This window comes from Argopecten irradians, chromosome 1 (assembly GCF_041381155.1).
Source record: "Argopecten irradians isolate NY chromosome 1, Ai_NY, whole genome shotgun sequence".
Lineage (NCBI taxonomy): Eukaryota > Metazoa > Mollusca > Bivalvia > Pectinida > Pectinidae > Argopecten > Argopecten irradians.
Genome location: NC_091134.1, coordinates 19,186,402 through 19,213,113, shown reverse-complemented (window position 1 = coordinate 19,213,113; position 26,712 = coordinate 19,186,402). Strand labels below are relative to the sequence as shown.

General features: G+C 36.2%; 1 protein-coding gene across 2 annotated transcripts in view; it reads right to left on the bottom strand.

Annotated features, from left to right (window-relative positions):
• LOC138319844 (glycoprotein 3-alpha-L-fucosyltransferase A-like) overlaps positions 1 to 26,712 on the bottom strand; it is a 59,338-nt gene that overhangs the window by 8,772 nt on the left and 23,854 nt on the right. Inside the window, exon 1 of one of the 2 annotated variants that reach the window (XM_069262976.1) lies at positions 5,042 to 5,122. The exons of the other annotated variant lie outside the window; for it this stretch is intronic. Within the exon in view, the coding sequence (XP_069119077.1) occupies positions 5,042 to 5,070 (29 nt within the window). The 5' untranslated portion in view covers positions 5,071 to 5,122. Of the gene's footprint in view, positions 1 to 5,041; positions 5,123 to 26,712 lie in introns of those variants that run through there. 2 annotated transcript variants of the gene reach the window in all.

The window sequence follows — 26,712 nt, the reverse complement described above, 5'->3', positions numbered from 1 at the left end:
AAATGGATTGTTTCTTGATATTGTTCCGCTTCTTTTGTTGACTTTAAAGTCGTAAAATGAACTTAACCCGCGAAGGGCGTCAGAACGTTTGTTTTCAACGGGAATAAACACCGTAGTAATAAAGACCTTACAAGTAATTTGCATCAGGAAAATAGCGATACAAAAAGTCGATTTTCTCCAAAAGTAAGTAATTTACACCACATTAATTTTGTCGGAACACTTTAAAAATCGTTCTGATTTCAGAACAATTGGAATTATGAAGATACCTCTTACAGTATTTTTATTATTATTATTATTTTATATTATGTAAGTTAATAATAAGTTAATTATCGTTTTAAAGAGACTTCTTTTTTCGGAAAGGTAGCCTAGTGGCCCTTTCATGAATATCATGAGGTTGATTATCTTTTATATTAATTTTAGTTTAAACGTATTTTATTGCAAACAAATTTACAAAAGGATCGGACACAAGTTATTACAACTTATAAAAGCCCTTTCCCTTTACATTAATTCTGAAAGCATTTAAATTATCATTCTTCAAAAATTATTGTCACAAGAACTATGGCAGCTAACTGTGAACAGAACAATTCGTCAAGTTTTCCTATTATTGCTTCCTAATAAATAATGCTGTATGGTAGCCTTCTTAGCTTTTTGGGAATCTAATACTTGTTGTACGGTAAGTAACGGTAAATAATTTTGAGAGCCGGATGGGGAGATGTTACAGCCCTAGGAGGGGGACAACCAAATGATAGCTAGATTATCTCTCCTTAGTTTGAATTAAATCAGACATGTAGTAGAGACGAAAAAAAATCGAGCCAAAATTTCAGTGAATTTTTTTCAATACTACTAGGGACTGGTGGCCAGTCTAAGAGGGAAGCTAATTCAATGCAGACAACTCACCTAAATCTCTCATTATATGCCCCTACCTAGGGAAAACCCAAATTTTCGCATAATACCTGATATTATTAAAGATGAATAAATATGAGTATTCTTTTTTTTTTTAAAGTATATTGAGTTACTTCAACCACTGTCGGGAATCACATGGTTTGCAGTGGCGACCCCATGAACAAACAAAATGTCTGCCATGCAGAAAACCGAGGCGCTTCGGGAGAAACCAGACGGTAAGCTTCCGAACTCAGTGGGTCTAATGTATCAAGAACTGGCCAATAGACGTCGGACATTATAACCAAATACACCCATGTTTACATTTCTGGTGATTTTTGTGTCATTGTTGCAAACATTTAAATAATCAAATAATCGGAGGGTGGGTGTAGAAAAAATTATCTCAACATTTCATCAACACTTCACGTAGTGAAACCAACGAACGAAGTACGTTTTACTGTTACACGACGAAATAAGTTATATAAATACTGAATGATTATTCGGTCATCTATATCATACAATGACAGAACATTTTTAGACCATGGGTTGTCCGAAAGTCCATATTTGGCAATATCTATGAATGTTTTTGTAAATGGTGGGTGACACGAATAGGTCATCGTAGCAACAAGGCGGCGGGTTACCACGCATGGCAGGATATTATTAAATATTTCTCTCAATTCCTGTCTTATTTTTGTCAGGTGAGGATTTGGTAAGCGTGTTTACAAATTAAACCCCTATCGCTCTGCCGCTGACTTGTATCGATGTATTGAATGAGTGTACATATTTTTTGCCTACTGTAAATATACAGTGAAATCTCAAGTAGTCGAAGATGAAGGGACTATCTTACAAAGTTCTACTCATCTGGACTTCGACGCATAAACTTTCTAGACAGTGCACACACTTGTGGTTTAGTTGATGTTATCACTTACGAGGTTTTTTAAGTTTTTAAGTTTTGTTTTCAAATTACATTTTACAGCCGTGCTACCCCAACTGAGAAAGATGCGTGTATATAAAACCCTACCGCTCTACCGCTGACTTGTAACGAGTGTAGCTAGTTATTTACAGACTCGAGTACTGTCGCCAAACCACAGGTAAATCGCGGACTCTCTGGCTATATTAGCTGTACCAAACACAATCGTAATTGTTACAAATACCGTAAAAACTTGTGTTACTTACACACCAGTGTACTTTGCACATGTATTTTTCTTAGGGCTGAAAATGCTGGAAAAATCTGCTATCGGTATATTTTGCGCATTCAAAATGTTTGGAGAAAACGATGTCCGGGGAACCCCAAATTCATGTTATAAAGGTGGTAATTTCATTGCAAAACATTCACAATAAATGCTTGACAACTTGCACAAAGAAGTGTTGTATTTAGAAGAAATAACATAATATAATTGCACTGTGTTTGTTTTCTTTTATTGGCCACCGTAACTGAAACAGTGAAATATATCTTGCAGAGCATGTCAAAAACACTGGCAGTCCGCCGTACTCCGTACACATGTCAATGTCTGGAGATATTACACATGAAAAGTTATCAGAACTATTTGAAAAATATTATAATCTATATACTTAAATTGCCACAATAAGTTATAAGTGTGTTTGAGATCATTAACAAACTTTAAAGAGCAATCGGATAGCAGATACGTTGGCTTACAATTATCATATTGGGAGTAAACTCACTACCTGTACGGCACCAGATCCAAGCTGATGGTTATATATCGTAAAAGGCGACTAAATTTAGGATCTTATCTTTTCTCTTCTTCCTAACTGACTTTATCTTTCCTAATGCCTCCCTTGGCACCGCCTCACTTTTGGCCTTGAGTTGAGCGTTCGCCCCTGTGAGGAAGGCTCTGGGTTCTGTCCCCTGGCCGAGACACACCAAAGTCTATAAAAGTGGTAGTTTCTGCTCCTGCTTAGCGTTCAGCATACAGGGAGTGGGACGACTGGTTCGCCCGTTGTCAGTATAATGTGACCGGATGGGGTGTGTTGCTTGGTGTCTTCGGCGGCATGCTTCAGTGATATAGCACTATAAAAAGGGCAACAGTTCCACTATACAAGAAGACACAACACGAACATACCGCAGTCTCCCAGTACACTCACCTCGCACAACATACACGCAACACACTGCACACATGGGAGGCCGTCCTCACATGACCATAGCTGTTAATAGGACGTTAATAAATCAAACAAACAAAAACTAATTATATATAATAGTATGGTTAAAATGCCTCTAACCTTGTAGCTTGTCAGTTTTGCTGTAATAATATTACGAACCACTTATTGAAAATCCTAAATATAGGACAGTTTAGGACTCATCTAACAAATCCCACGTGTGTTTTGATTTTTTGCACACGTCCTGCAGTCGGGACATGGTATGGCGGTCCCTACGTAATGGGCATCACTAGATCTATAAGGAGTTTCATATGCAATTTTACTAGAAATATGAAGATTTGTTAAAATATCTACAATAAAGAAATACTAGTCAAGTGAATGTTGATGCAATTTGAAGAATATTTGTTTTGTTTTTAAGTAGATACAGACGCATTATTGATAATATATAGATCGGTTAAGCTAACAAGAAATCACAGAGGGATCTTGGCGCCCACCAAAGAATGACCTATGTCTGACAATGGAAGGAGGGCTCTTTTCCCTGCTTTTCAAACTTTTCCAAACATACAACATATGAAATATAAGACAGATCGCTTCATTACTTTCTGAGAAACAGCGGTGAAATCCAAGATGGCCGCCAGATGGCCATCTTGTTGACCAATCAGTCCCAAAGGTACTATGAGCAACTAAATCCCAAGGGGAACCTACGCATGGAATGTAAGAGATATCCCTTCAGTAATTTCTGACAAATAGCGATAACTATCAACATTCAAGATGGCCGCCGGTCGGAGCAATCGGTTCCAAAATGCAATATGCACAACTAAGTTTCTAAGGGAATCTACATATAAAATTTGAGAAAGACCCTTTCAGTACTTTCTCAGAAATAGTGGTAACAATCTTTGACTATCAAAATCAAATATGGCCGCCGGTCGGCCATCTTGTTCACAGATCGATCTCAAAATGCAATATGCACAACTAGGGTCCTAGGGAAATCTACATATGAAATTTGAGAAAGATCCCTTCAGTACTTTCTAAGAAATAGCGGTAACAAACCTTTACCATCAAAATCCAAGATGGCTGACGGTCGACCATATTGTAGACCGATCAACATATGAAATTTGAGAAAGATCCCTTCAGTACTTTCTGAGAAAAAGTGGTAAAAATCTTTAACTATCAAAATTAAATATGGCCGTCGGTCGGCCATCTTGTTCACAGATCAGTCTCAAAATGCAGTATGCACACCTAGGGTCCTAGGGGAACCTACACGTTAAATTTCAGAAAGATCCCTTCAGTACTTTCTGAGAAATAGCGGTTACAAACTTTAACTATCAAAATCCAAGATGGCTGACGGTCGGCCATCTTGTTGACCGATCAGTCCAAAAATCCAATATGCACACCTAGGGTCCTAGGGGAACCTACATATTACATTTCAGAGAGATATCTTCAGTACTTTCTGAGAAATAGCGGTAACAAACTTTTACTATCAAAATCCAAGATAGCTGACGGTCGGCCATCTTGTCCACTGATCAGTCCCAAAATCCAATATGCACAACTATGGTCCAAAGGGAACCTATAAATAAAATTTCAGATAGATCCCTTTCGTACTTTCAGAGAAATAGCGGTAACAAACTTTAAGTATCAAAATCCAAGATGGCTGACGGTCGGCTATCTTGTAGACTGATCGGTCCCAAAATCCAATATGCACAACTAGGGTCCTAGGGGAGCCTATATATAAAATTTCAGAAAGATCCCTTGTGTGCTTTCTGAGAAATAGCGGTAACAAACTTTAACTATCAAAATCCAAGATGGCCGCCATCTTGTACACCGATTGGTCCCAAAATTCAATATACACAACTAGTGGCCTAGGGGAACATACATATGAAATTTGAAAAAGATCCCTTCAGCACTTTCTGAAAAATAGCGGTAACAAGAATTGTTAACAGATGGACGGACGGACCACAGACGAAAAGCTATTTGAATAGCCCAACTAGCCATTCAGTTTCGTTAAGCTGGATGAGAGGCCAGAGCGTAGCATACAGTAGCAATTTACCTGTGGTTGGCGACAGTACTCGAGTCCATAAATAACACGGCTACAGTACACTCATTCAAGTCAGCGGTAGAACATGCACAGTAGGGGTTGTTCTCGGTTGGGGTAGCACGGTTGTAAGGGTACGCTATATATACCCCTGCTCGATTTGTCAAGAGCGGGCACCCGCTGGCGACCCGGCGAGGCCGGCTAAGTCATTCGATTCAAAGAAAAAGTGCGCCGGTTGCGCGACCGGGATACGCCGGATTATATTAGCCGGTTTTGAATCACTGGCTAATACCGGCGCAAGATGGTGGAATAAAGGTTAGATATTTGTTGACGAAACTCTCTTTAAGGAAAACTCATTCCGTTTAGACATAAATTCTCCAAACATTATGATTTTCTTGTTGTATTCATTAACGGACCTCTTTTGATACACACAGGTATGTAGATATACATTTATGAAGCGAATACATCGAAATGTGCAGTTATATGTATAGACAAAGATATATATATATATATATATATATATAAAGCCCAGGTTTTGCTCTATAGATATTTTTCTCTATATAGTGTAATACGTACGTTGTCACGGCATTTTATAGAACCAAATGCCTATGCATGTACATTCTATTAGTCTGATTATAGTAAAATCTGTAAATCTATCGTATATAAAAATTAAATGTTTTATTCCAAGTACATAAATTTTCAATGACTTCTCTAGGACTGTTTATCAATATCAATATTTGTTAAGGTTTGTTCTAAGGTTTTACACAGAATACATGTAATTCAGAGTGTAACACTAAGAAAATAGATTTATATGTACAATATTAAACCTACATGTACATTGTAAATACATAATTCAGAAAGAATGCTCAGAAGTGAATATGCATTGTTAATTCCTATGTCAAGACATGAGAAAAAAAGTCTACTGGTGACATGTAGTAAGATATAAATTAGTTTACATAAAGTTACAACAATGCCACACCAAGGTATCAATTTAAACCCAATTTATTAAGATAACTCATGCTTTACTACTTGGTGCGTCAGCGATCTGTTGAATTTTAGTAAGAACAAATAATGATTGGCGTGTGGCCCAATGCAAGGAGTGACAGTGCTTGGAGCGGCAAAAATGTCCTGCCGATAACACGCGACTGTGCGATAAAACAATCATGTCGCTCTATCGCATTAGCGAGAAAATAAGTTTACAACACGTTTGTAGTCCTTCGCACCGACAGTGTATTTTTGTAACGTTGTAGTGTCACTCCGTGCATTATCTCACTATTGCTTCGCGTATTGTCTTGTGATGTGTAATTAAATTCTAAGCTGTAATGCTAGAAAATGATCTCATATTATATGTATGTAATTCTACAATATAAAATAAAATGCACCATACATTACATCAAATGTGCATTACAACAGGAACGCGCGGAGCGATTTTGTGAGGAATGACAATGCGACATGGCCGAAATAGGCCACCATATATGTTTTCTTTTTTCATAAGAAACTTCAACACAACAGATTAATGCAGTACGATGCAATTTCTTTTATTTGTTCTTTTGGAATAAAATAGCATACACGTGTATATTATACAGAGTAGCATGCATGATGAAGAAAAAATGAGAATGGAGGGGTTGTTCATTTTCCAAAAGGGGAAACAACAACACGACATTATCCAGTCACGGTATCCTATTGAAATTTAAATATTGATTTATGAATTCCTTAAAGTTCTTGGCCCGGAATTGAAAAATACGAATATTTGAAAGCTAATTTTTTTATTGGCAATATCGCTTTTTTCCAAATACACATTATATCATTAACTCTACCATTACTGTCTGAAAAACAATCACTCATTTATTATGAAACAGAGACAACCACGCACATGCGTCGACTATTTAATCGCTTTTAATTTGTCTATTATAAAAGTTGTAAACGTATATGTAGAAATATTTTTCTTACTAATGCTAACGGTAAGTTTAGCGTAACCATAACAAAATATTGACCAAATTAGAATACCATGCTATCTATAAGATCAACTTCAATTCAGTCTTTGATGCAAAAATCAAAATGTTACTAAAGCTCTGAAGAAATGTCGGCCATGATGGAATACACCGGTTATGCTTGTTTTGCCAGATCGCCCGGTCACGTGACTGGCGTGCGCCGGTAACCGCTTTTCATAACCAATCGAACAGGGGTTATATTTGTAGTCGAACTATCAGTAATGTTGTATGTAGCACGTGCACGTGTGCTGTTATATAGTAGTTTCACTGGCTGAGTGATAGAGGCAAAGGACACGATGCTTAGTACATGTATGCATGTACCGCAGCATGCCGTTAAAGTTCTAAGAATTACGAAAAAATATGAAAATAGATGCAGCCTTATTTACACAAAGTTATTTTTAGTGCGAGTGTACTCTTACTATTATTTTCTTTGTCGGGTGTAGAGTTTGTGTACATCCGATATGCGCAGATTCCAACTGTGCACGCGATACTGGAAGTCAGTGTCTTATAGCGTTCAATAGATTTCGCCATGATTTAGTGACACTAAACTTTTAAAAACATATGTTAAGATATAATTGTCAGCGATGATATACTATACATTAACAACAGTGACATTTCACAGTGCTAAACGCATTTGTTTTGTGTAAATTTCAAGCGGCGTATCATACAAACTCTTGCACCGGTCACGATATTCTAAGCATCTGATCGACTTTGGAAACTTCCGGAACAATACAATGCAATTCAGGTTTATATAGTCAATAAAAGAAAGTGACGAAACGGATAACTTTTAGTACCGGCCACATATATCTATTTTTTTACGTCATCCTAGGTCCTAGAAACATGTGACCACAGACCGCATTTGCTGCAGTTCTTATTAATATTATTATACATGTAATTAATTTATAAAATTACATAGCTTTGCGTTAGAGTAACAGAACAAGTTGCTGTCCTTACAAAAAAGGACCACAATATCTGGACGGACGAATTACACTGAGAGTGTATAAAGCAAAGAGTGTTTTATGGATGATTTCTTTTTATAGAATTCAAAAGATAAAATATGGTGAATTTATGACATGTCGATAACAAAAAAAGTACAATTAACACAATATCATATATCGATATTATACCTAAAATACAAACATGAACCATCAGTAATACAAATTTGTGAATTTAGAAAACGTCAATTTTGGTTCTATGGCAATTGCATAACATTCTGAGACAATTTTCGATGCATTTCCTATTGTATCATCAAATTTTACAAAAATAGTGGACACTTGATAATAAGATATCTTGGCGAGTTAGATACTGCCAAGAACTTATTTATAAATTAGCCTATTTGGCCACGTGACCTTGAATGAAGGTCAAGGTCATTCATTTGAGTAAACCTGGAAGCCAATATCTCAACATGATACAGACCCAATATCAGATCTCAAAGCATCTTAGCTATTGGCAAGAACATTTAAGCGTATTCAGTACCTGTTACATTGACTAGCCATTCATAGAACAAATTTATAGCCCAACATCTTAAAATCCTACAGGCTCAATACCAAGTTTCTAAGTTGCAATTCAGCCGATTTGGCCCTTTTGATATTAAATGAAAGTAAAGATCGTTTATTTTAACAAAATTGGTAGCCTTTATTCTACCATTCAACAGTCAATATTGAGCCACTAGACCTCATAATTATTGCCAATAAGCTGTTAATACAATGCATGGCCTATTTGGCTCCAGTGACTTTGAATGGATTTAAAGGTCATTCATTTAGCAAACGTAGTAGCTCTTACTTTTAGCATGACACAGATCCAATATGTGGTCTCTAGGCATCTTACTTATTGCCAAGGTGATTAATAATTTTATCCTTTTTAGATCCTGTGACCCTGAATCAAGATCAAGTCATTCATTTGCACAAATATTGTAGCATTTCATTTTATCATGCTACAGGGCCAATATCACGTTTCTTGACCTCTTAGTTATTGCCGAGAAGGTGTTTAATGATTTAAACCTATTCGGCCCTTGTGACCTTGAATGAAAGCCAATGTCATTCGTTTACGAAACGTTGTTAGTCCTTCATCTTATTATGCTACAGGCCAAATCTCAGGTATCAAGATCTCTTAGGTATATTGGCAATAAGTTGTTTTAAACATTTCAGCTGATTTGGCTCCCGTGACCTTAAATGAAAATCATGGTCATCCATAAGAACAAATTTGGTAGTCCTTCATCCTACAATGCTACCAGGCCATATTTATTTAGGCTTATTAGTTATTGCCAAGCCTATTTGGCCCCTGTGACCTTAAATGAAAATCAAGGTCAATCATTTAAACAAACTTTGTAGCCCATTATTTTATTGTTTCTGGGTCCATATCACGTTTCTAGACCACTTAATTATTGCCAAGAGAGTGTCTAATAATTTAAGCCTATTCGGCCATTGTGACGTTGAATGAATGCCAAGGTTATTCATTTGCAAAAACTTGGTAGACTTTTATACTAAAATGCTATTGGCCAGATAGTCTGGTCTCTAGACCTCTCATTTCTATTGGCAACGAGTTGCTTAAAAATTATAGCCGATTTGGCTCCCCCCGATCTTGAATGTGAGACAGTGTTATTCATTTAAACAAACTTGGTAGCCCTTCATCCTATCATGCTACACGGCTAATACATGTATCAAGTATCTAGGCATATTAGTTATTGCCAAGGAGTTATGTCTATTTTGGCCATGTGGTCTTGAACAAAGGTCAAGTTTACTCATTTGAACAAACCTGGTAGCCCTATGTCAGCATGATTCAGACCGAAAGCAGGTCTCAAATCATCTTAGTTATTGGCAAGGAGATTTTAGCCTAATCAGCACCGGTTACATTGAATGAAGGCCATTCATTTGAAAAAATTGATATTTCCTCATCTTACAATGCTACAGACTCAATATAAAGTTTCCCATATCTCTTAGTTATTGGCAATAAGTTGTTTAAACAATTCAGCCGATTTGGCCCGTGTGACCTTAATTGAAAGTCAAGGTCATTTATTTGAACAAAATTGGTAGCCTTTGTCCTACCACGGTACAGACTCAATATCAAGTTTCAAGGCATATTAATTATTGCTAAGAAATTGTTTTAAGATTTGATCCTATTTGGCCGCTGTGACCTTGCATAAAGGTCAAGGTCAATCATTTTACAAACTTAGTAGCGCTTTATCTCATCATGGTTCAAGAGCAGGAGTGACGGCTGCATGCTGCGCGGTGACAGACAAAGCACAATTGTCTAAAACGCAACATGAAAAATAGTTTGATTGAAGATATTGTTGTAGGAAAATCTGCTAGAGGGCCTAACTGGTACTGTATTATATTCAGCATGAACTCCTTTTAAGCACATATAGTAAAGTTCAGATTTTCAGTTAAAATTCTATCAGATATATATACTGTAAATTCTCTAAAGAATACTAACTACCAATATTTTTTCCAGAAATATAGTTTGTTCACATTAGTTATGTAGCTGGTATGCTATAACAGACATGATATGCTATATGTACATACATATTTACTTTTTGCTAATGTTTGTAGTTGATATACTAACTAGAAATTGTCATAGACAATTTGGCGGGCTTTTCACTATATTTAGTTTACGATACCGTCATTGCCAGGTAAGTTAAGAACTAGGTAATGCATGGGTTTTGAAGTTGTAACCAATAAATGACCTTGACTTTCAGCCCTGAATAAAAGTGTTTTTGTGAAGATCTGCATGAAGTTCACTCAATGGTGGGCGCAAAGATCCCTCTGGGATCTCTTGTTATAACAAGTTATTATTAGAAAAATATTGTCCTGTAGATTATCTTCAAATAACATAATTGCATGAAAGCTGTAAAACCAACGATAAGTTAGTTATGACCATTTAAACAATTTATTTATGATATGTGTATTTGACCCCTGTGAACTTGAATATAGGTCAAGGTCAATACTAGTATCAAGGACGTATATGAGAAGGATAAGTCACACTGAGTTTTGGGCAAAGACAGCGCAGGCGCTTTTGTGTTTGTGCACTGACCGTGACGTTGGGCGACGACTGATTTCCTTTGATATCCGCCGCCGCAGCCTTTGATGTAGCATGGGGGTGCGAGGTTACCGTCTGACTTTATTTTAGAGCCCGAAAGTTTAAGACATTTCTTCTGTCTTTAAAGACAATTTCATTTACTTTATATTGGTGTTTCTGAAATAAGACAAGTTGTTGAGAAAAACCTTTTTATTCCCGACGTCTCGCGTGGTGTTTACAGAACTTCAGGAGAAAGATACTTTCTGACTTTATAGCCATCCCTGTTTATTACAGAACTTCAGGAGAAAGATTTCAAAAAAAACAGGACCTTTAACATTTTGACCCTTACTGAAAACCGGAAGTTGCCATTTTTGTAATAATATGTAGAGAGAAAAAGTTTACGCTCAAGATTATCTGCAAAAAATATTACTGGATGAAATCTGTGAAAAGAACTGTTAGAGAGTTTTAAGCATTTTTAAATTTTAAGATATGACGTCATAGCGGCCATTTTGTTTTTTTGATGAAGAGGAAAAACATATCAAACGTTAGAGAACATTAGAGGGGTCTTTTCTATAGCAATTGCAGACTATATTATTCATTCAGTTCGACAATATATAATGTTAAACATTTTGGCGAGAATTTAGCAACGATCAAAGGATTGTTTTTCAAAATGGCATACAACATTAACCGGAAGTTCTACCGAAAAATAAAAGACATCAAATTCATCAGAATGACATTCTGCATCGATATGAAAAAAGAAATTTCGCAAAATCAAAAAAAAAATAAAAATTTGTGAACTTTGACCCCATAGCGAACTTTTTTGTTTAACCTATGACCTAATTTCTACGATCTACATAAAACATCAAAAATATTTGCTGTATCTTAAATGGTTTTTGAGTTATGGCTGTTTTAAACTTTTTAAGTATGACGTCATGGCGGCCATCTTGGATTTTTGACCTACTTAAAAATGTTGCGGTCACCCCTCCAACTCATGCCATACAATATAACAATAAGGCCAATGGCATACCTCTTACCATTTTGAAGATCTTTTGGACACAAAAAAGTGTAGAATAATAATAATTAACTTACATTATATATAATAACAATAATAAAAATACTGTAAGAGATATCTTCATAATTCCAATTTTTTAAGTGTTCCAGCAAAATTAATGTTGTGTAACTTACTTACTTTTGAAGAAAATCGTCTTTTTGTGTCCCTATTTCCCTGATGCAAATTTTCACTCGGAAGGTCTTTATCACTACGATGTTTATTCACGTTGAAAATAAGCGTTCTGACGCCCTTCGCGGGTTAAGTTCATTTTACGAATTTAAAATCAACATAAGGAGCGGAATAATATAAAAAAATGCATTTTCAGCTCTAATATCGACATTAGTCGGGCACAAAACCCGATATCGGATAATAAGAATTTCCTGTAATAGTTGCAATAGGAAAATATTACGATGTCAGTAAATAAATGTTTAATTTCTTTGATTTGATTCAATTTCTAAATTTGTTGACTTCATCACCAACATTCCAGTGACGTCACTTTTACATGTAGTAGGAGTAAATGAAACGGCAGTCAGTCTCGCCAAACAGTGACGTCACAATCACCGGAATGACGCCGCTTACATAATTCCCACGGTAGTAAAAAGGAGTAAACACTCATTCGGTTTATTGAATGCAACTTTTCTTGATCATCAAAGAAGCGTTTCGCTGTGAGCGAAATCGTGTAAATAACAGACAATTTGCTTTCATTTTGAATACCATCTTCTGTATGTATAATGAAAAAGTTACAGGATAAACAGAATACCAGGTCAATATCTTACAATACTAGTTTTATTTTGGTGTCGACAGGGAAAACAGAGATGACTCTGCAAAACCTTCTCATCTCATCTCATCGCAAAAAACGATAGCAGCATCGATATTAATTATAGCAAAATAAAAATGTCCAACGTTGGAAATATTGCAAGTTCATTCATTATTTACATAAACCAGTAATTAGAATAATCATTTATTTCGTCTAGACTAAATAATTTGCGAATCCCATACACCGCCTGCAAGGAGACGACATTGGCCTATCGCTACCCACGATGCTCTCGATCGTGGACTTATATTATGTAACTTTTCATAGGATATTAAATCTAGATATATCTGTTTTCGACAGTTAAATATCTATGAACATGTGTAAAACAAGCAGTCTCAACTGCTGTTCCGAGGCCGTAAAATTCAATCTTGATCACCTCAGCCAAAACACAGGGGCACGCAAATTATGACAGAAACGTTTACTAGTAATTTGATACGCATGTCATTTTAAAGTATTGGAGACCTTTTGATATGCACGTGTATATATCATGACGTTCCAAGTGGCTGCCCGTATTATTTTTGTGAAAAATGAATTATATATATTATATATATGTTATAAAATTCGGTTAGCTTTTTTATTGTCATTATTGTTATATACACTGTTGTGATATTTAAACGAAAACACATATTTTACCTAAGAAGCCAATTATATATATAATGTAAGTATCGGCTAGCTTGTGATAATAATAATAATAAACAGAACAAAAACAATAGGTCTTTTCACCACATGGTGAAAAGCCCTAATAACTAGATTTGATCGCGATCAAAACTCGGGATTTCCATTCAGCAAATAATCATGTTATCGATCAGACGATCGCTATAATATTTTTCTCTTCGTATAAAATCGAACTATCTGTAATGAGCGAACAAACGGTCGAAAGAACGAACAAACGCAAGCCCGAAAGAAGAAAGAAAACTAATAATAACTATCGAACGAAAAGAGCAAACGAACAAGGACATAGTCATGGAGATATCAAAGCTGAAGTAAGTTTGATTGTGGAGACTTATGTGTATGGGGGAAAAAAACAGGAAAAAGGAAGTTGAGCAAAAGAAAGATGGAGTATAATTCAAGTAGAGCGGGGCTGCAATTGTTGAATCAGGTATACAGCCTTGACATTTATATTAGACTATGTACACAAAGATGGGTGGAGTTTTGCAAAGTAACATTTACCATTTACCATGATATTTTCAGCAATGTTTCCATGGTAACGGAAAAAGAGCAAAAAATGAAAACCTAAAAATAGCAAAAGGTACTACTAGACCATAAAAAGAATGTGTCTATGGAGTTTCGTGGAAATATCTCTGCTGGTTTTAGAGTTGTGCTCCGGAAACGATTCTTACACAAAAATCTGCCATTTTCAGCAATGTTTCCATGGTTACAGAAAAAAGTACAACAAGGACATAGTCATTCAGATCCCCCGCCAATGGATATATCAAAGCTGAAGTAAGTTTGATTGTGGAGACTTATGTATATGGGAAAAAAACAGGAAAAAGGAAGTTGAGCTAAAGAAAGATGGAGTATAATTCAAGTAGAGTGGGGCTGCAATTGTTGAATCAGGTATACAGCCTTGACATTTATATTAGACTATATACACAACGATGGGTGGAATTTTGCAAAGTAACATTTACCATTTACCATGATATTTTCAGCAATGTTTCCATGGTAACGGAAAAAGTGCAAAAAATGAAAACCTAAGAATAGCAAAACGTACTACTAAACCATAAAAAGAATGTGCCTATGAAGTTCCGTGGAAATATCTCTGCTGGTTTTAGAGTTGTGCTCCGGAAACGATTCTTACACAAAAATCTGCCATTTTCAGCAATGTTTCCATGGTTACAGAAAAAAGTACAACAAGGAAATTCATGGAAATATCTCTGCTGGTTTTAGAGTTATGCTCCGGAAACGATTCTTACACAAAAATCTGCCATTTTCAGCAATGTTTCCATGGTTACAGAAAAAAGTACAAAAAGTGAAAACCTTAAAATAGCAAAAGGCTCTACTAGACCATAAGACCAATGTGTCTATGAAGTTTCGTGGAAATATCTCTGCTGGTTTTAGAGTTATGCTCCGGAAACGATTCTTACACAAAAATCTGCCATTTTCAGCAATGTTTCCATGGTTACAGAAAAAAGTACAACAAGGAAATTCATGGAAATATCACTGCTGGTTTTAGAGTTATGCTCCGGAAACGATTCTTACACAAAAATCTGCCATTTTCAGCAATGTTTCCATGGTTACAGAAAAAAGTACAAAAAATGAAAACCTTAAAATAGCAAAAGGCTCTACTAGACCATAAGACCAATGTGTCTATGAAGTTTCGTGGAAATATCTCTTCTGGTTATAGAGTTATGCTCCGGAAACGAACCTGGTACAAAAATATGATATTTTCAGCAATGTTTCCATGGTTACGGAAATAATGCAAAAAATGAAAACCTAAAAATAGCAAAAGGCACTACTGAACCACAAGACCAATGTGTGTATGAAGTTTCGTGGAAATATCTCTACTGGTTTTAGAGTTATGCTCCGGAAACCATTTGTACGGACGGAAGTACGGACGGACGGACGGACGGAACCCATTTGTATATCCCCCGCCAACTTCGTTGGGCGGGGGATAACAAAAAAAGGAAAGAATGCTAATATACACACTTTTAATCGGACTGTGCACACGTCCTTACACACAGGACACTCTGCATCAATCTAATTAAAATTAGACTTGTAATTCTGCTCCACTACGATACTCTACGTTACGCTCCAATACAGATCTAACGATGCCCCGTTCGAGGTCACCTCAGCATGACCTCTGGCCTAGAATTGGAACATTGCGGGATGCACTATTATCCGTTTACACTTCCGAATGAATCAACCACACCTGTAACCATGGAAACATTGCAGACACGCATGATATGATGTTCACAATTTGCACACATGAACGAACACACAGCGCTGAAAAAGTTGAAAGTAAGAACGCGTTACGATGAAATTAATATACACATAAATAACACATAAATAAAATGGCATATTTTTTGCCTACTGTAAAGATACAGTGAAATCTCAAGTAGTCGAAGATGAAGGGACTATCTTACAAAGTTTTACTCATCTGGACTTCGACGCATAAACTTTCTAGACAGTGCACACACTTGTGGTTTAGTTGATGTTATCACTTACGAGGTTTTTTAAGTTTTGAAGTTTTGTTTTACAGCCGTGCTACCCCAACTGAGAACGATGCGTGTATATAAACCCCTACCGCTCTACCGCTGACTTGTAACGAGTGTAGCTAGTTATTTATAGACTCGAGTACTGTCGGCAATCCACAGGTAAATCGCGGGCTCTCTGGCTACATTAGCTCTACCAAACACAATCGTAATTGTTACAAATACCGTAAAAAATTGTGTTACTTACACACCAGTGTACTTCGCACATGTATTTTTTCTTAGGGCTGAAAATGCTGAAAAAAATCTACTATCGGTATATTTTCCGCATTTAAAAATTGGGGGAAAACGATGTCCGGGGAACCACAAATTCAATGTCATAAATGTGGTAATTGCTTGACAACTTGCACAAAGAAGTGTTGTATTTAGAAGAAATATCATATTATAATTGCATTGTGTTTGTTTTCTTTTATTGGCCACTGCCGTAACTGAAACAGTGAAATATATCTTGCAGAACATGTCAAAAACATCGGCAGTCCGCCGTACTCCGTACATGTCAATGTCTGGAGATATAACACATTACTAGTTATCAGAACTATTTGAAAATATTATAATCTAGTTACTTCAAATTGCCACAATAAGTTAATAGTGTGTTTGAGATCATTAACAAACTTTAAAGAGCAATCGGATAGCAGATACGTTGGCTTGCAATAAGCATGCACATTGTGAGTGAACTCACTACATTTTGTTGGTAACCAGATCCAAGCTGATGGCTAATTATATAAAACAATACGGTTAAAAACTTAAAAATGCCACTAACCTTGTAGCTTGTTAGTTTTGCTGTAATAATATTACAAACCACTTATTGAAAATCCTAAATATAGGACAGTTTAGGACCCATCTTATAAATCCCACGTGTGTTTTTGCTTTTTGCACACGGCCTGCAGCCGGGACACATGACGGTTCCATACGTAATGAGCATTGCTAGATCTATAAGGAGTTTCATATGCAATTTTACTAGAAATATGAAGATTGTTAAAATATCTAAAGTAAAGACATACTAGTCAAGTGAATGTTGATGTAATTTGAAGAATATTTGTTTTGTTTTTAAGTAGATACAGACGCATTGTTGATGATATATAGATCGGTTAAGCTAACTAGCCATTCAGCTTCGTTAAGCTGGAGGAGAGGCCCGAGCGTATACGTAGCATCCAGTACCAAATTTACCTGTGGATTTGGCGACTATAAATAACACGGCTACAGTACACTCATTCAATACATCGATACAAGTCAGCGGTAGTTCTCAGTTGGGGTAGCACGGCTGTAATGGAACCGTGTCTTGTGAAACATACATGTGTATTGAACGGATCAATGCCTGTGATGGGATATTTAAAATAATTATATTATATATTTATAAAATGAAATCTCAACTTTTTGTGTAATTTTTTGAAATGAAGCCGCCACTTAAAACAAATTTTGTTTTTATGTAGTTTTAACACGCAACAATGTGCGTCTTAGTACGCTTTTAGAATGATTTTTTGCCTAATATATAGTCAGCTCGCGATACCTCTTAAAAACGTGAAATCGTAGGAAAGATTTGGCCTACGCTACGTCAGCGGCAAATTTCTAATACATCGTCCATACAATGCCGGGAAAACGTACATATACCCATTCATCGGGATCATATGTACCCCGCTGCCCTCATGTTGTATCTCATTTATGAAATTAAACAACTCTGCACAATGAAATACTTCTGGACCCTTCTATTTCACACATTTGCAATGGCCGCCGACTACATATTTAGTTGAGTAAACGGTAGCAATCCATCATAGCTTCCGTTGTTCACGTGTAGTTGAGAGGTTAACAAAATGCTAATCACGTGTATGCTACATGTATATGCAACGTGGATACCGCGCATGTGATGCAGTACCAGCGATGTTTGTGTTCAATTTGAATATATTTGACAAAATGTCGTGTATGTTGACAATGATTCCACTAGAACAACTTTAGGTGGCTGGCATTTTGTTTACTTCTCAATAGACAGTCTTTTAATCTGTCTGCCGGTATAAAACGGCAGGACACACCCTGCGTACAGCACGCGCATACTTTGAGATACATTTCATTAAGTCATTCACGAACAAACGAATGATGGATGTATAGGCAGACACGCACGATCAACTTCGCTACCCAAGTGTATTACCCTTGGCTAGCGAAGTTGACGCACGATAACGATCACAATTTGCACACAAGGACGTACGAACAGTGCTGAAAAGTAAATGCTGAGCCAATCAGCGGGAGTCTGGTAAGAAAAACAAGTTCCCTATTTTAGTAGAATTTGAAATGAAAAATTTTGGAAATGTGTATTGATATTTTCATATTGTCATATCCTATATTTCAAACATACAGAAACTACTGATTTTTTATACTGGGATTTTTATAATGTTTCAGTAAATGTATATAGGTTTCTGGCTCTATCTAGATCTTCAGAAGATTTTTTGAATCTGAATTTTAAAATTTATTAAAATTTCGATTTTTGATGTCCAATATATCCGCCATTTTGAATAATATGGCTTTGAAATTTGGTCATTTTATGTGCTTTAGAGCATGTTCTTTCATATGCGCTCTTCAAAACATTTCTGTGGTGAAGTTCATTTTTGACCTTTGTTTGACCTCATTGATTCCTCTAGCGAACTCTTGACACAGACATAATCTCTGATAACATGTAGTAAGAAAAAACGTTAAACATCGCATTCAACCTAAATAACGAAACGTACACGCTGAACAGCGTACGGTTATGAATTTATGAACGTTTAAAGTTTGTTCAAAAAAGTTGTTTTTTACGTCTGTGACCATGACCTTGAACATTTTTGTAAAAAAAATCGAACGTACATTTCAAGATCTTATGTACATTCACAACGTGTCCAAAGTTGAGCGTCGTACCTTATTCCGTTCGTGAGATATCCTGCTAACAAGATTTGTGGAAATAAGAAAAAAAAAGAAAAATAAGAATAACTAGATTTGATCGCGATCAAAACACGGGATTTCAATCCGTCAAATAATTATGTTATCGATCAGGCGATCGCTTTGATAATTTTTCTCTTCGCATAAAATCGAACTATCTGTAATGAGCGAACAAACGGTCGAAAGAACGAACAAACGTACACCCGAAAGAAAGAACGAATATAAAGATTACATACACAATGTATCTGGTTGAATACGGGTATCAACGTGTCCTTCATTCCATCCGTCTTTTAATCGGACTGTGTAAACGCCCGGTTACCGACAGGACACACTGCATATGCCATGAACATACTTCCAGATATGATCTTATTAAAGTTACTAAATCATTAGATTTACATAGATTTCTTAGGGGTTTTGACTTCCTACAAACGTTCTTATACCTGAAATTAGAAAGTTTTCAAAATTACAACATCTTATTTTAAATATTGGCAATGTTTATCAACGTTAAAATATCGCCAAACAAAACAAGAAACTGTATCTGTCTGCATTGACTGTTTATCACGGAAAGAACCGAGTGCAGCTTTGAGTTCAAAATCGGGATCGCTGAAAATCTCATCCGGCTAATGGATATAGATGTAATAACACCACTATAAGATATTTTGTAAGTTATATTGGCCTGATTCAGTGAAACAGCCGATACATACATTGACAAGTAAATCAGCATACGTTCTATGAAGCTTTAGAGTATGTGATGAAAATATGACAAGAAGTGAGAGGTATTTTCACCCGTTAATTATGTATATATTATACAGGTGTACATGTACTTTAAGCAAACATATACATTTTACATAGGTCTACAATGTATATGTAAGGTATATTTTTGCTTTGAATACATAAAAATACACATACAATTTAGATATATAGTTCGGTTGATTTTTTAAAGACGCTCTATCAAAAAAAAGGAGCAGACGATTTAGTGTTTTTCTTCAGTTACAAAAGTTACTTACTTTACACAATTACCACCATTGAAAAGTTTGAGCTTCTAATTTGACTTCAAGTTAAAAATATGAAAAATAATTAATTGCATCCCGAAAAAAACAGTGGCACTATATCTTCTATGGGATTAAGTACTGATTGCGCATGATTAAACACTAATTCAATAAACTCGTGATATTTCGCGGAAAAAATGGGGTCCGCTATACTAGATGTGTTTCTAGTATAGCGGACCCCGGAAGTTTAGAATCATAATATTAGTGCGCATGTCATCTCTGTCGGCGGTGGAGCATCTTAAGTAAATCATGAAAAATAATTAATTGCATCCCGAAAAAAACCAGTGGCACTATATCTTCTATGGGATTAAGTACTGATTGCGCATGATTAAACACTAATTCAATAAACTCGTGATATTTCGCGGAAAAAATGGGGTCCGCTATACTAGATGTGTTTCTAGTATAGCGGACCCCGGAAGTTTAGAATCATAATATTAGTGCGCATGTCATCTCTGTCGGCGGTGGAGCATCTTAAGTAAATCAGATGGAAAAAAGGTTATATAACTAGTGACATGTAGCTATATAGGGGAACGTCCATTGGCTATATATATAGACGGATAGACATTATAACTAGGGATACATATATAGGTATATTTATTACATAATTTGTCTACACCAATTTATATTTGAGGAAATATAATATTTTCAACTATTATCAATTATTATTATATGACTGGTGATTTTGCTGTATTTTGATTGGCCAATACGTTTCTGAAAAGTATTCATCAACTGCGATATCAACTCAGAAATCGGCGGTGAAAAGCACGCGAGGTTACTGGACTCAGTCCAGATACCTCTCGCGAGTCCAGTAACCTGTGTCAAAAATAGATCGAGGAAAACACCCTTTAGATGTGACGTCATAATCACTTTTGACGTCGAGTCGTACCCAAATATAGCGTAACCAGAATTTCCCTCATTCAATGACGTCGGGATAGTCTATTGTGACGTCATTATTATAGACGGCAACATATATGGCGGAAGGCAGCACTCCCTGTATGCTGAACGCTAAGCAGGAGCAGAAACTACCACTTTTATAGACTTTGGTGTGTCCCGGCCAGGGGACAGAACCCAGAGCCTTCCTCACAGGGGCGAACGCTCAACTCAAGGCCAAAAATGGCGGTGCCAAGGGAGGCATTAGGAAAGATAAAGTCAGTTAGGAAGCAGAGAAAAGATAAGATCCTAAATTTAGTCGCCTTTTACGATCATGCAATAAGGGGCAGCAGGTACAATTCTAACGCCCTACCTGCAGGGCTGTTTCACACGACAGACAGCGATCCATTCAGTTGATTTTATTGCATCAGTCCCATAAAATTGTAATTTGAAAACAAAATTTCAAAACTTAAAAACTTTGTAAGTGATCAACTTAACCACAACTAGGTGCATTGTCTAGACAGTGTATGCGTCGAAGTCTAGATGAATAGAACTTAAGGTAGTCCCTTCATCTTCGACTATTTTATATTGTACTGTATCCTTACAGCAGGCAAAAATATGCCATTTCATGCAGTGGCGTAGGAAGATGAAACGTAATGGGGGGGGGGGGGGGGCAAAGGTCCTCAATATTTTGTAACCCCTCCCTCCACCTCGCCGCACATACAGGAGGAGATTCATTCAACTCCCAACCATATATGCTTTATGTACACTTTTCATATATCATTAAATTTAATCCTTGTACACATTTATAGACAGTGGGGTCGCTAAAAGGAAATTAACGAATACGCAAATTGGCCAAATTAGCGTGTGAGCGCCGTAGGCGCGAGATTTTGGTGTTTTAGGGGTCTGAGGGTGACCCCCGGGAAAAAAATATTGTAATTTAGAATGGCTGAGATGGTGTGGGTGTGTGTACATAATTTAGGGTATTATAGTTTAGGGGGTCTTTTGGTCTAGTCTTTAACCAATCAGTAGAGGACACTTGCTTCGACAGCGTCCTTAGTTAGTCTTAAGCTGATTAGGCACATGACCAAGACAGTCAATTATGATTGGGCAAATCTTATGTGACAGGAATATTAGGCACTAGATAGCTGGGCTCCGGTCAATTTCATAATTCTTGGAACAGAGTCATTTGTTTGTTATTGTCTCAGATACTCCTAAAGTTTATGTAGTTTTGTTAATTACATATCTTTAATTATAATTTATTGTAATATGCTTTCTGAAGATACTTATCAAAATATCTTAATATGTTTTGGAGTTACTCAACAAATTACAAACAACTGGTTGCAAACAACAATTTTTACCCCCAATTCAGATAATTGATAGATCAATTAAAATGATTTTCTGAAATGAATAGGTACGCAGAGGATTTAAACTTGATACCGGTTGAGGTTGTACCCCTGGTAAATAAGGTTGTCCCTGAAATAAAAATCATACCTATATATAAGACATATCAATTAAACCAGAGGATTTAACTTGATACCGGCTGAGGTGCTATCCCTGGTAAATAAAGTTGTCCCTAGTAGAACAAATTCTTAACCTGATACCGGTGGGGACGCCCCCGGTAAATAAGGTCCCCGGTAGGAAAATTGACTTCAAACCAGATGGGTCCGCCCATGGTAAATAAGGTCACCCCTAAATGCATGGTAGAAGTCTACCTGCAATATTTCTAAAGTATAACCTGATACCAGATGGGTCATCCCTGGTAAAATTAAGGGTAGAAGTCTTCCTATATAACAAGTATATTTGTAGTCATACGAGTAACTCCCAAGAAGCCACATGTTAGGTTATTTAGTCATAGTTTAGATTGTAGGGTTTTATTTTTAAATTTCATTGTAGGATTTAATTGCTTTTGAATAAGATAGATGTATCAGTAATAAAACAACTGGAATATAATCTTGCCTCATTGTATTGTGTGTAAAGTGAAATAGAGTCACCGCTTTTGTATAAACAAGTTCTGTATATTTTACAGTATATTTAGTGATTAACACGTAACACTGTGCGCCTCAGTGGCGGCCTAATCTAACAGTATCCAAAGAACGATTATATATCAATATTTTCAAAACGTGAAAACACATCTTTCTTCAAAATTTTTGTCCTTATGCAGTCTTGTAAATGCATTCTATACCTTTAGTTTCATGGCCAAAAGGACGCACTTCGAGTTGTCTTCGTGACCGGACGCGATCGTGTATTTAACTTTGATGACAGTACATGTATTTTGATGGCAATATTTCTGCCATTTTGTATGATATGACCTTGAAACTCAAAACTGTTATAGACATCGTTCCATAGTATATACTTACATGAATGTGCGACAATTGGCCATTAAACACCAAATTGTAAATTCGCTGAGATCCCGTGAAAATCATCCAAATGTATGTACCATATTAGTTTTTGTCTTTACGCTTTATGTATGTTAAGATGAGAGCTTTTGTGAAAAATGTGTAAAATGACCGACAAACTTGTCGATTCAGCTACCTACTGGGTCTAGACAGTGCCCATAATTGTGGTTTAGTTGAGGCCCTGCAGGTAGGGCGTTAGAATTGTACCTGCTGCCCCTATTGCATGATCGTAAAAGGCGACTAAATTTAGGATCTTATCTTTTCTCTTCTTCCTAACTGACTTTATCTTTCCTAATGCCTCCCTTGGCACCGCCTCACTTTTGGCCTTGAGTTGAGCGTTCGCCCCTGTGAGGAAGGCTCTGGGTTCTGTCCCCTGGCCGAGACACACCAAAGTCTATAAAAGTGGTAGTTTCTGCTCCTGCTTAGCGTTCAGCATACAGGGAGTGGGACGACTGGTTCGCCCGTTGTCAGTATAATGTGACCGGGTGGGGTGTGTTGCTTGGTGTCTTCGGCGGCGTGCTTCAGTGATATAGCACTATAAAAAGGGCAACAGTTCCACTATACAAGAAGACACAACACGAACATACCGCAGTCTCCCAGTACACTCACCTCGCACAACATACACGCAAAACACCGCATACATGGAGGCCGTCCTTACATGACCATAGCTGTTAATAGGACGTAAATAAATCAAACAAACAAACAAACAAAAAGGTTTAGTTGATGTTGTCTGTTAAAGGTTTCTAAGTTTTTAAATATTCTTTAAATTGCACTTTAATGGAAATGATGCAATAAAATCAATTAAATGGAGTCAATTAAAAAAAAACTGTGTACAGAAACATATTTACAACATTCAACAAATGCAACATAGATAGAGGACAAATTACAATGTATATAACTTTTTGTGAAATATACATGTACATTGAACGGATCACTGTCTAAGACAGGGTAATAAGATATACTATATCTATTAATAAAACCTCAACATTTTGTGTGATTTATGTGAAATGAAGCCGCCACTTTTGTATAAACAAGTTCTGTATATATTTTATATGTGGTTATTAACACGTAACACTGCGCGTCTCAATAGCGGCCAGATCTAACAGCATTCAAACAACGATGTACATGTATGTACATGTTAATATTATGATTTTTTTTGTCCTTATGCAATCAGAAACTAGTAAGTAAGTTAAATGATGGTGAAAAAGACGCAACTCGAGATGATCTTGGCGAACGGTCGCAATCGTATTTAACTTTGATAATCAAATTGCCAATTTCATGAGTTAATACCTCTGCCAATTTGTATGATATGACATTGAAACAAAAACTGTTCTAAACATCGTTCCATAGTATATACCTACATGTATGTGCAAAAAATGACCATTATACACCAAATTGTAAATGCGCTGAGATCCCGTGAAAATCATGAAGCTTTATAGGCACTTGTTACAACACAGCATTTATGCACCATATTAGTTCTTGTCTTTATGCTTTATGTATGTTTAGATGAGAGTATACGTGAAAAGGTAACTTTATAATTACTGATACCATTGTAAAAATGTAAAATAAAATAGCAGACCACAACTTAGCTTCATTGTCGGACCGTGTGTATTTATTCTTCTGCACTGAAGTGGCAAATATCATCACGTTTAGGCAGTAAATATACCGCAAAAATTAATTTTGAACACTTATTTTGCTTTGTAAAATTAAACTCTATGCATTGTAAATATTGCAATTCTCAAAATGTTGGTAACTATTGGTGGTGGATAACATATTAAAAGCTCTTCTTGTTTTGTGAGTATGAAACTTACGACACATATAACTTGAACTATGTTGTGCTCTTGGGGCAAGATTTGACCATTGTGACCTTGAATTCACGTAATGCGATTGTAAGCGTATACATTTATACCATACATGAGCTCAGCTGATGTTTCAAAGGAATTGTGTTAATGTAAAATGATATTTCAGCATATAATCCAACATTTTACTACCGTGACCTTCAAGAGTGATTAAGGTCATACAATAAATACTTATTTTGACATGCGGCAATCGGTCTTTGATGTAAAGATGTTCTACAACAATTGTACTGATGTAGCATATGTGACTTGTATGACCTTGACTATAATTTTAATTTTAATCTTAATTTAATCAGGCACACATGTATGCCATAGGTGTTTGAAATATGAAATATGTATAATCGAGTTTGATGACGTTACAGAGTCACAAAGTTTTGGCGTAAAATTGTTGTAGATATCTGTCCATGCTATGTCTATGCAAAATTCAAGCATGTATGTTAAGTATTAAAGGCGCTGAAATCTTGTGCATTTTTGGCGGGAAAACGGCAAAATTGCAGTTTTCCAAGGTCTATATCTCCGCCATTTTGGTTCCGATGAACTTGAAACTTTTCATTATATATTTCTGAGAGCATGCCCTTTCAAATCTATCTTTCAAAACTTTTCTGTGGCAATTTTCGCTTTTAACATTTGGTTGACCCCGTAGCGAGCTCTTGACCTTGACATAATCTCTAATAACATGTGATGAACAAAAATCGCGCTATGTCACGATCTACCTTAATGACAAAACAGGGACAACGTACAGCGTACGGTTATGAAGTAAGGAACGTTTAAAGTTTGATCGACAAAAAGTAGTTTTTTACGTCTGTGGCCTTGACCTTGAATATAACTAATAGTAAAAAATCGAACGAACGTTTCAAGATCTCATGTACCTACATAATGTGTCAAAAGTTGAGCGTCGTACTGTGTTTCGTTCGTGAGATATCCTGGGAACAAGATTTGTGGAAATAAGAAAAAGAAAGAAAAATAATAAGAAGAAAAAACAGAACAATAACAATAGGGATTTCCATCCTAAATGGAAATCCCTAATAATAAAAAACAGAACAAAAACAATAGGTCTTTTCACCACATGGTGAAAAGCCCTAAAAACAATAATAATAAAACAGAACAAAAACAATAGGTCTTTTCACCACATGGTAAACAAAAACAATAAGTCTTTTCACCACAAGATGAAAAGCCCTAATAAACCAATATTGTTTCTGTGCATGATAAAACAATTGGTGCACAACTAATAGAACTAATGCACTTATTTTGTTCGGATGATAGCGCCCGACAGATTAGGTTCACATGTGGTTTTTTTCAGGATAACAATTTCAACTTCAGCTCAGGTGCACAAATCTTACACACCTCTCGCTCCTATCATGACATATGCTGTACCGCAAGGCCTTGATAGCGACTGTGGTGACAGATTACAAAATTTAACGTTAAACATTCACTACCGCTCACTCAAGCATGGTGTCAAATTCCCCATGGGCTTTCGCTCATTTGCATATGAGTTGTTTAATAACTTTAATAAAAAAACACGTTAGCAATAT